At 38.2% G+C, this 11692-nt stretch overlaps 1 protein-coding gene across 2 annotated transcripts in view; it reads left to right on the top strand.

Moving 5' to 3' along the window:
- Positions 1 to 311: 311 nt before the first annotated feature.
- REN (renin) overlaps positions 312 to 11692 on the top strand; it is a 29949-nt gene continuing 18568 nt past the window's right edge. Inside the window, exons 1-5 of one of the 2 annotated variants that reach the window (XM_075198149.1) lie at positions 312 to 912; positions 5911 to 6064; positions 7418 to 7541; positions 9445 to 9563; positions 10911 to 11107. In XM_075198149.1, coding sequence (XP_075054250.1) covers positions 845 to 912; positions 5911 to 6064; positions 7418 to 7541; positions 9445 to 9563; positions 10911 to 11107 — 662 coding nt within the window. In that variant the 5' untranslated portion in view covers positions 312 to 844. The remainder of the gene's footprint in view (positions 913 to 5910; positions 6065 to 7417; positions 7542 to 9444; positions 9564 to 10910; positions 11108 to 11692) is intronic. The other variant, XM_075198148.1, reaches the window with a different exon arrangement.

The raw sequence follows: 11692 nt of genomic DNA, 5'->3' as shown, positions 1-11692 counted from the left end.
TGTTTGCTGCATTATTTAATGCAGCAAATATGTGAGTTATATATGTGTTACATCTATCTGTAGTTGCATAAAATCTCAGTTACAAATGTATTCAGAAGACTTTTGCATTGTAGAAATATCAAACTAATAGAAGCTATTTTACAATATTTATTTTGTAGTGAAAATTCTGCGATGATGATTTCCACATGAAACATATTTTGAAGACATTTTGTTATATCTAATTGATCACATCCATCATTACTTTTTCTGAGTTATGTTTTGCCTCCGTACAGCAAGGGTAAAGGGGATGATATGACAGTGATAAATTGAGCTACTGGGGTGTTCCTCGACCCATGGCTATTTTGTCATGCCATCCGTCCTACTTTTTTAAAAAATCTTTTTTCCTTTTCTTCCCACGGATGTGATCTTTTGACGTATGTTTTATTACAGTAGCTGAAACCCAGCTCTGAAAGACCCCAAGATCGCAGAGAAGACAGGAACAGCTCAACTTCCACCAATCCCAGGCCTTTGGCTTCAGTCTGCTTCTCATATATATATGTGAGAGGAAAGACAGAAAATTCAAATAGCAGAGGTTAGAGAGGAAGACAGGAATATAAACAGAGAGGGACAAATGTGGCAAGCAGAAATATAGCAAAGCAGACTGAAAACAGTAAGAAAAAAATAGTTAAAGATAGCTAAGAAAACAAAACAAGAAAAGAGCTAGCCAAGATAAAGGGCACCTCATAATAGTTATAGGGGCTAGAAACACAAGGAAAAGAATAAAACTAGGTTAGCCAGAAGAGTGGAATATAAAAGAGAGATAAGAAGAGAGAAAAGAGTTTCTGCTCCAGAAGATCTGCTACACATGCCAGCTACTATCATGCGGGTATTTTTACTTGCCTTCTTCCTGCTATCCTGTGATGGACTCAGAAGGTAAGACACAAAAGCATTATATGGACCTAAGCACTAACACATATTTCAAAACATTTTTAAAAATATCCAGGCTAGTCGTAATGATGATCTTTCTCAACATTGATGGTGCTGTGCTATATAAGATGAGATCAAAGCAAATTCTATGATATTAAAATACCTTGCTTCAAGTATTTATGCTGGTTAAAGAGGTAAAAACATATGTTGTATTATGCTTTATTGCTAATACAGTAGTTTAGTTTTCTATCCAAACCAAACATTTTGGGACAAATCTTTATAAAAATAAATATGGCACCAAGTAAAAAGCAACCAAGTAACCGATTTGTCCTGAAGAAGAACAGTACAATCTCACAGTAGTGATTGTACTACATTTTTATCCTTTATATGGAGTAATGCAAGAACATAGGGAATAATTAAATTAACATTATATTATGCTTGTATGAAGAGAGTTCCCTGCAGGTCTTTAGAATTACAGGAAGCTATTCGTCACATTAAATCCATTTTTGGTGCCTGCTAATTATCACTAAGTACCAGATGCTCTGTTGTAGGCCAATATGTATGTAGAAAGTAATATCAGTAAAAATAGTGCTGGATTACACAGGCAGCACTGTGGGTCTGTGTCTAAAATCGCAGGTATTAATAAGCATGTCTGTCCCAGCACAATGTATCTCTCAAGTTTTTGGCAATTTTATCAACAAATCTTTGTTGTAGGTTTTGTAGGTTAAACATTACACAGTTAACAGTTGTGGTGTCATTACCTGAAGTATGTAAACTAACTGAGATTACTTTAGGAACATACTGTAATTGAGGGATTGATATCGCTATGTCTGGCCTTTTAAATGGGTCCTGGCATTTTAATAATATGTTATATTTGAGAAGGATGACATGTTTGTTAACTTTAAGCTCATTTCATGATGACATTTCTTAAGGATGACCATTTGTCATTATAATTGCTGATGACTGAGTGACCCTATGAACAAAGGCACACTAGAATATTCTATCTACAATATATTTCTGTTCTTGCTTTTGCTTCCGTTCATCTTTCTTGCCATCGCTTCGTTTTTCTTGTTCTTTTGTCATTGGTTATTCCTAGCATGCTGTCTTTATGTCAAGGAATGATGCCTTCGCCTTCTCATTATATGGCCAAATGTTTTGATTTGAGTGTGACAACATCTGCTTCTAAAGAACACTCCAGTTTGAGCCATTTAAACTGATTTGTTATCTACTTAATATAGAGTATGTACATAGCTATGTACGTGCATGTATAAATAGAAACACAGTGATAATATTATATTAGTGAAAAGAAAACAACGTTGCATTGCTGAGCTATGTTTGAAAAATTAAAATAGACATAGCAAAGTCCACGGGAAAGCACACTTGCACATCATTGCATGAATCTCATGCAGAATAAACTCAAATTAACAATATGTATAGGTGGTAGACAGCAGGCATATCCATATATTGGAAGCACAAGATGGGGTATTTTATACAGTGTAATTCCAAACAATTGGGGGGAAAATTGGGTCAGGTATGGAATATTACCCCACACTCTAATGCCCCTCTATACAACACCCCCTCCTCAGAATGAATATTTATGCTGAATCTTGAAGGGCATTAGCGTTAGGCCCCTTACCCACTGGCATAAAAAATACATGTTTTAACAAGCTTCTTCAAAGCTGAAATTGGAATGGAACCCATTTGTTCCAATTAGCCCTTGCCCACTGGCTTTTGCACCTGCGGACGGGAGTTTTTACATTCCAGTATCACTTTATTTGATGCTGCCTGTTCCATTCTCTTGCATTGAATGTCCATTGTCCCCACCCAACCACAATTGCATGGACTTGTTATCATCGTATATAAAAGTTCGATTGCGTTTGACATGGACCGACCACTATCTGCTGTGTGTACCTGCCACTGACCACCCACACATAATACAGCTTTCTCAGAAGTATATGTGTCTTTTACTTGCACCCATTTGCAATTGCACGTACATACCCTTAATGTACTTGGCCTACATTATAATGCTCCTGTTCCACCTCTCCAGGGACAGGCTGGAGTAAGTGACAGGATCATACAAATCTGCATGGGAGCATATGTGTGCAACAAGCTTCTGGGCGACTTCACGCGAGTACCAATGTGTCCAATACAGCCAGGACACGTCATTATGTCACTGTGTCTGCAGGCAAAACCACTTAAACAATTTTCTGCAGTGATATTCTTCTAGTGGCAGTATAATACTTCCAGAAGTCCCAATTTCACATGAGTCCTGATGAGGGCACAAAGGTGGCATGGTTTCATGTGCAATGACCGCGGTAAAGGGCGGATTGGAGATGGGGCCTAACTTGTCAGCCATTATGTAAGCCTATACTAGTAGTGTGTTTTCCTGAGATGGAGTAAATTTTTATTTTCAGCATCTTCTATCTGCCGTTTCCTGTAATACATCACATTGCAGGAAACAAACACTGATATATTTTAGTTTAAAAAAAGGATCTTTCCATTTAGTGTAGTATTATATAAAACTTTTCTGAGCAGACTCACTATGTACAATATCCAGTCTCAAATGTATTTCTGTGCCAGCTGCTGATCTTAACACACAGACAAGGAGATCTGTTTCCTTCATTAGTGCTAAATGAGAGGTTGCGTAAAGCTATCATGTGCACACAGCACGTTGGGCAGTGAATTTGGTTGTTTTAGACCAATATGGGCCCAAATTGATGAGCTTGGGCCCAAAATGGCCAGTAAGCTTCATAAACATCAGACATTGATCAGGCCTGTTGACTAATGACAATGTGAGTCCCAACTTTTCTTTTCTCATGAGGCCTCATATTATAAGTGATCCTGCAACTACAAATTCTTAATAATACAATCATATTATAGGCCTTATTCATTAAGGCACGCATGTAATTTGGGCATGTACATGTCCGTATTCAAATATGAGCAGATCTGAAGAAACGACTCTTGTTGAATATCAATCTAGGTGCGTTCTGCTGTACAGGGCCATCTTTTCCATTGGGCACGATGGGCAGCTGCCCGGGGGCCCCACGGGCAAGGGGGCTCCAAAGGCACGGCTCTTAATGAGAATAAATAATCCTGCAAAAGAAAATAACCTGCAAAAAAAACCTTCAAGGGTCACTGAGCAAGTACATCTATCTATCTCTATCTCTATATATCTATATCTATATCTGTATCTGTATACATCTATAGATCTATATCTATATCTATATCTAGGGGCCCCGGTGCACTGCTTTGCCCAGGGGCCCATAATGTTGTTAAGATGGCCCTGCTGCTGTAACAGACAATACACTGTAGACGCACAATCCATATGTGAGATATAAAGGCCCAGCACAACGCATACATAAAGGTATTCACTTATTGTTATCTGTAAATAATACAGTAATTAATGAGAAAACCTTAAAAAAAAGCTTTTTTTTTCTCCCAATGTAAAACACTTATCAAGCTGTTAATAATGTCTACTGTACATAAAATGGATTTCTACAGTGGCTCTTGTTTGCAAACACATGTTATAAAAAGCATACGTAAGAGTCATCATTATCACTGGGCACTTACATCTGATCGGCAGCTGTTGCAAGTGATACGACAGAAAAACACATAAGATTAGAAAGACCAAAGCTTGGATCAGATGTATGTATCAGCATTTACATTCCTCGATAAATCAGGTCCGATATGAGTAAAACTTATTCTGTGACAACTGAATGCTTTTCTTACAAGAAGCGGTATCGCTAGATATAATTATTAGAAAACTTTACTTGTGAGATTGAGCAAGGAGATTAATCTGTTTGCTATATTTGGGGTCTGGAAGGAATGATTGTTTTTTTTCCTGCGAGGTTAAATTGGTAACCATCTCACTAGTGTTCTGATTTGGTGTTTGGACTAACAGAGCTAAAATGTAAAAAGGTTGAACTTGGTAGAGCTGTCAGGAGTTATATTGATATTTATTAGAAATACGCCGGTCTAGCTTATCACCAAAATTACTCCACAATGAATATCATAAATATATAAAAGTTGCACATGTTCAGTATGTTGTCTTTGGACGTTTTTGTTTTATTTCCTTTAGTGGATAATTGCACCCATACTAGATTTCATTAGGGATGAAATACAGTGTACTGTTAGGCTCATAAAGCTATGTATTAGAGGTCCCCAATCAGTTCCAGATCTGTCAACTTGATTTTTATACAGTGAGATTATTGAAAATGTTTTAATGCTTATTTCTTATTTTTTTCAATTAATTAAACATGACATGATGCTTGTGCTACATTAGCAACACATGTTTTCACTTTTACTGTCCCAAATTATATGCCAAATACATGCCAAATGCATTTAAAAAATGCTGAAACATTCTCTGCAAAGCACTAAGTAATATGTTGGCACTATACAGGTAATGGACAATACTTTTACATATTAGTGACACGTGGCTGCATAGCTGAATACTGGTCAAATATTGCCTAGCTGCAAAATGTTATTCTTTTTAAAATGTGTTAATTGATCAGTATAATAATTATGCACTATTCCTGTGTGAAACTACATAGCTTGAGATAAACCACATAGCTTTGAGATAAATCATCCACCTTTTTTAGTGAAGCTAAGAGCTCCTCTATGCATAAACTATCATCATCAGTTATTTATATAGCGCCACTAATTCTGCAGCGCTGTACAGAGAACTCATTCACATCAGTCCCTGCCCCATTGGAGCTTACAGTCTAATTTCCCTGACATTCACAGACACATACAGAGAGAGAGAGACTAAGGTCAATTTTTATAGCAGCCAATTAACCTACCAGTATGGTTTTGGAGTGGGGGGAGGAAACCAGAGCACCCAGAGGAAACCCACACAAACATGGGGAGAACATACAAACTCCACACAGAAAAGGCCATGTTCTCCCAACTTCTTACCTACAACGAATGCAAGTATGCATACTATATAAACATGAACATGAATGAGAAATAAAATGATATATCACCGTTCTGCTGTTTCTGCTATAGGATCCCACTCCGGAAAATGCCGTCAATCCGTGAAACGTTACAAGCTATGAGGGTGAAAGTGGGCGATGTTTTCCCAGAATTGAAGCTGAAGGGATTGTGGGGACAGAATCCTAATAATGGAACAGCCCCAACAGTTCTCACCAACTATCTGGATGTGAGTAACAAGATATATAACTCAGCACAGCATTTTGGATATATATCAATGTTTCATAAATATATATACATATATATATGTATATATATATATATATATATATATATATATATACATCTGCTTGACCGTCTGTCTATCTAACTAGACAATTGTTGGCCCCATAGCCAATCAATCTTGCTTTGTCTTTTAATGCCCTCTTTTTATTACACATATATGCAGAGAATGTACCTGCTCGTATGTGTTGGTGTTATAAAGATGGAGCGTAAATATATTTTATTTCTACATACATTTATGCTGTACTTAGTGCAAATGATTGTGGATTCATATATGCAGGTCAGGAACTACTTCAGAACACTTTCCATGTTTATTGATCCAAGTAATGGGATGTGGAACAAACTTGTATTTTAAAAATAACGCACGTAACTTGCACACACGTACGCCCGTGTTCAAACACAAGAAGAGCTCAAGAAAAGTCTACATTAGAGTCTGGGTATAAGTACACTCTAGCTCTACAGTACTTATGCAGAAACCGTGTCTGAAACTGTGAGTCCTCCCCAAATGCCATATTAGTAGAGATGCTCAGGCTCCGAACCCATCCGAACTTAGGGGATCCGAGTAGGCTCGCAAGCTGGCTCGGTACTTTCTAGCATCCTTGGATCTGAATTGAGACCAAACATCATTGTTGTGTTGTCGGATCTCGCGGGTTTTGGATTCCATATGTACCTCCCTCCCCAGTAGATCCAGCGCCATTCAGGGCCCTCTTAAGAACATCTTGGGCCCCAGGGCACAGCAGTGCACCGGGGCCCCTAGATATACAAAAAAAAAATAATTATTATATATATGGGCCCTGCAGCCCAGGGGGGCCCGTCGTAGGCAGGGAAAAAAAAAAAAACCTGAAAAAAAAAAGAAGAAAATACTTACCTTGCGGTCAGCTGGCGATCCGGCTCCTTCCCTGGTCTCCTCCTCCGTCGCGCTCCGCAATGGATGGCGGGCGGGCGTGATGACGTCACGCCCAACATGCACTGCGAGCGCCGCACGGAGGAGGAGACCAGGGAGGGAGCCGGGTCGCCAGCTGACCGCAAGGTAAGTATTTTCTTCCAGGTTTTTTTTTTTTTCCTGCCTCCGACGGGCCCCCCTGGGCTGCAGGGCCCCCGGGCACCTGCCCATTGTGCCCAATGGGAAAGACGGCCCTGGCGCCATTGCTCACACAGAAACAGGGGTAGCAGTGTTCTTGTCACTCTCCAGTCTCCAATGCCATTGCTCAGTGCCATTGATCATACAGAAACAGCACAGATGAAACAAACAATTCATGTCTAATTTTATTCAAATAATAATTGTGTCTTGTCTTTGCAGACTCAGTATTTTGGGGAGATTAGCATTGGTTCTCCTCCGCAGACATTCAAGGTTGTATTTGATACAGGATCTGCCAACCTGTGGGTGCCATCCCGCCTCTGTTCCCCGCTCTACAGTGCATGCGGTAGGTAATTGTGCTCTTGGACTGCTTTTATTACGTTTGTGTGCACATAACAGCTATTTGGTACCTATAACACAAATATCCTGTGCAGGAATAAGCTGTTGGTTTAAAACATAGTATTTTGGGTCAGAACATAATTTCAGTGTCTATGGTTGGCACAAAATTTTGGGGTGGAATACAAGGATGATTTTCTGAACAGGAAACCATGGTGTTCTAAACTCAGCATAACATGGAAGTGAATGGAGATAGTTACCCTATCACACCATAGAGATTTTACTGTCAGAACATGCCATGGAGCTACATCCTGGTCAGAAAATTGTGACGTTCTCAAATTACTCTGTACCCCAGTCTTACTTTTCTGTTTAATTATATATTTAAATGTACATCAATCACTACATGAATGGAGGGTACTATATACTTCCTTTCTGTTTCTGTAATAGGTTGGTACACAAGAGTGAGAGTAACCATGGGGGCCTAGTAACTAAATACTGAGAGAGCTGTATATATATGTGTATATATATATATATATATATATATATATATATATATATATATATATGCATAACAATATATATATATATATATATATATATATATATTGTTATGCACGTCTAGTTGCTATCCAATAACGATTGTCGATTGCCGTAATGTGGTTCCAAAGCACAATGTGATTTAATAGCCAAAAGTAGCAGAGTAACAAGTGAGAATAAAATAAGTACAGCCGTTACTTATCGCAGGCTCCCTGGATCCAGTGTACAGTCATTCAGGTCTGAAGGCTGTGGTCAAGTAGACTGTCCACTAGGTCCAGAGCCCCTGCTTATATACAGTCAGTGAATACAGTAAAACAATGCAGATGATGTGGCTTGCTTCTATAGGTCCAGGCTTCAGGAGGGTCCAGTGTAATGCAGGTCATAGGCCAGTTCCAAGGAAAATATCCAAAGGTGGGGGTCAGCTCTCCAGGAGATGCACTCCGATTGTCCCACCAATAATCCAGTTTAAACTAGTCTATTTACATTACACAGACAATATCATTTTAAACATTTATTCCCTATCATCGCTAACTAGAATATGCAATGTACAATCCCTACGGTGAATGAACCGGACAACTGCAGATAAATAGGGTATTAAAATGATACTAAACATGACATGTTTCCTGTAACCTGAACCTTTGAGTTCACTAACAGGTATATAACTTATAATATTAACTGTAAACATTGCTACATTTCGACATAAATAACTATGTGTTGCAACTACAATTATTGTGTACTAATTACAAATGTGTATGTTCGTGTAATGTGTAAAACCTGTTATTGCCACGTGTTGCAGCTGGATACGCTTCCCCACGCGTAGCGTGCTCTATGCATAATTTTCAGACAAAGACGATCAAGTTGTTAGATATTAATTGAAATGACTTTATCCAATTAGCTGACTTCGACAATATATATATATATATATATATATATATATATATATATATATATATATATCTATATCTATATCTATCTATCTATATATATAAATATATATATATATATATATATATATATATATATAAAAATATATATGTATATATATATATATATATTTATATGTATATATATATATATATATATATATATATATATAGATAGATATATATATATATATATATATATATATATATATATATATATATATATATATATATATAGATATATATATATCTGAACGCCGCTTTCAGATAAACTTCCAAAACAGTTTTGCATCAATAATATTTCAGTTGTCTATTTCTGCTTCTATGAATTGGGTTTAAACCACATTCTATTGATATAGAAATGTAGATACATTTTATTGCGTTCATTTATTTAAATATGTAATGTTGCATTTTCCTGGTTTAGAAGTTTAAAATATTATTCTCCAATAACAGTGTCTCATAACCGATATGACTCCTCTAAATCTCACACCTACATTGAGAATGGAACAGGCTTCTCCATACAGTATGCATCTGGAAGAGTGAGAGGCTTCCTGAGCCAGGACGTTGTAGCTGTAAGTATCACTGGCATTGCCTGTTTTACTTGATGTCCATCTAATGATATGTCTCATTTATGGTAACTACAAAGGTTGTACATGTCCGGATATGGCATTTGCCTGTTGGGGACATTTATAAAAACTGTTTTGCTCCTGATCATCATCATCATCATCATCATTATCATTTATTTATATAGCGTCAACATATTCCGTAGTGCTTTACAATTGGGGACAAACATAATAAACTAATAAACAAACTAGGTAGAACAGACAAAGAGGTGAGAAGACCCTGCTCGCAAGCTTACAATCACATGTTCTAGCTTACGTACGCGGCTGTCGTCACTAGTAATGAGCACTTACACCCGGCCTATAGATGATGCAATTGAAACGACAGAAAAACACACACCTTAGAGATGCCCAAAGCTTGTATACGACACCGCTGCATGCGTTCAGCACACCCTTAGCGTACACTGACTACATGCATACACCCAGTCCCTTCCCTGTTCCACCACTGAAATCGTAGGCTGCCGTAAGGGTCCTTTGCATTCCAGGATGAGTGGGATGTTGTTGCGTTCACTGACATATAGTCTAATTCTGGGCATGCTCAGGGCAATTTTACCCACAATGCGGCACGTATCGGCATTTACCTTCGTTAATGAATCAGGCCCTCAATGTGAAGAAACTGGGGCTATTGTACATCTAGTTGTTTCTACCAGTTTGTCTTCCAATGCCAGGTGTAATATTACTTTCCCCATCTGTCTTCCATAACAGGCCTCATTATTGACTGCAGAGTGTAAGACCCCTTGGTTTTACAGATGCTCTTCACTACATAAAGGCGCATGCCTGCTTTCTGTTCTCTAGAGTCACCTCTGCAAGCTAGAAGTGCACCTAGGTGTGCGAAGAGGTAGAGATATCTCAAGAGACACACTGTGCAAAAGTGTAAACATTACACTAAAAGACAACTCTCCTACCACACTCTTTCTTTTAAAATGCTTTTCCGTAAACTATGGACCATGGACAGCTCTTGCACTCTTTGTCACCTAGTGGGGTGACTTAATTGCCATCTGCCCATAGTCAGACAGACAGCATGTTCTTGGGGGTGGCCTCCCTGTAATGTCTAAATTAGTTATTTCAACATTTTTGGCTCATCTGATAAATGTCAGAGACCCTATTGGTCTTTTAAACTGTAGATTTCACTAATACAATTTTTGATATTGTTTGCACCTGCTTAGCATCAATATGTAGGTGGAAAAAGTGAGATATTAAATTTCACACATTAATCCTCTTGGTTATCACCGTTCTCTGTCATGTCATTGTCTCATAGCCCAATCTACCTATTCTCCTTCTCTTCATCCTTCATTACAGGTTGCGGGTATTCCCGTTATCCAGGTTTTTGCCGAAGCTACCGCACTCCCTGCATTTCCCTTTATCTTTGCCCGCTTTGACGGAGTGCTGGGAATGGGCTTCCCATCGCAAGCGATTGATGACATCATGCCAGTCTTTGACCGGATTCTGTCGGAGCAAATCCTGCAGGAGGAGGTCTTCTCAGTGTATTACAGCCGGTGAGTGGGAATGGGACACATAACATACTAAAGCTCACCGGATACACATTACAGATGATGTGTGATCCGTCCCAGCAAATCTTATAGTGTAGAACCAGCAAAACTGTACCTATTTTGCATCAATTTGAGTATTAGACTTTATTGTGTTTCACATTCAAATAGTTGCATGCTACATTAGCTTTCCCAATTATATCCTTATATATCACATCGTATCCATTTCTCAGCTTGTAATTTACACTGTAATGGAAAATGTTACCCTTCCGTATTCTCTCCCTCTCCTAACCTGCTATTGTCCCTTCTGAAAAAAGGCCACAGCTGCTTGGATAACCAGGATCTCCTTTCTTTGCAGACAATACAAGTGAGAAGATAAGTTCCCAACCCCTTCATACCGAAGTCACTCACACTAACACGGTTCCCTATGTGGTAACAAATTCTCACCTTGTGCCCAAGAGCTTCTCTCCAATTCTTGTTGACGTACAAATGAAAACATTTTTACTCATATTGGTCCTCGTCTAACAGTTTTAAGGAACATACACCCTAATTATAAATAAATTTATATTTGTTTTTATGTGCTATAAGCAAGAT

This window comes from Mixophyes fleayi, chromosome 2 (assembly GCF_038048845.1).
Source record: "Mixophyes fleayi isolate aMixFle1 chromosome 2, aMixFle1.hap1, whole genome shotgun sequence".
Taxonomy (NCBI): domain Eukaryota; kingdom Metazoa; phylum Chordata; class Amphibia; order Anura; family Limnodynastidae; genus Mixophyes; species Mixophyes fleayi.
The sequence above is the reverse complement of the archived record's forward strand: the minus strand, read 5'-3'. Positions and strand labels throughout refer to the sequence as shown.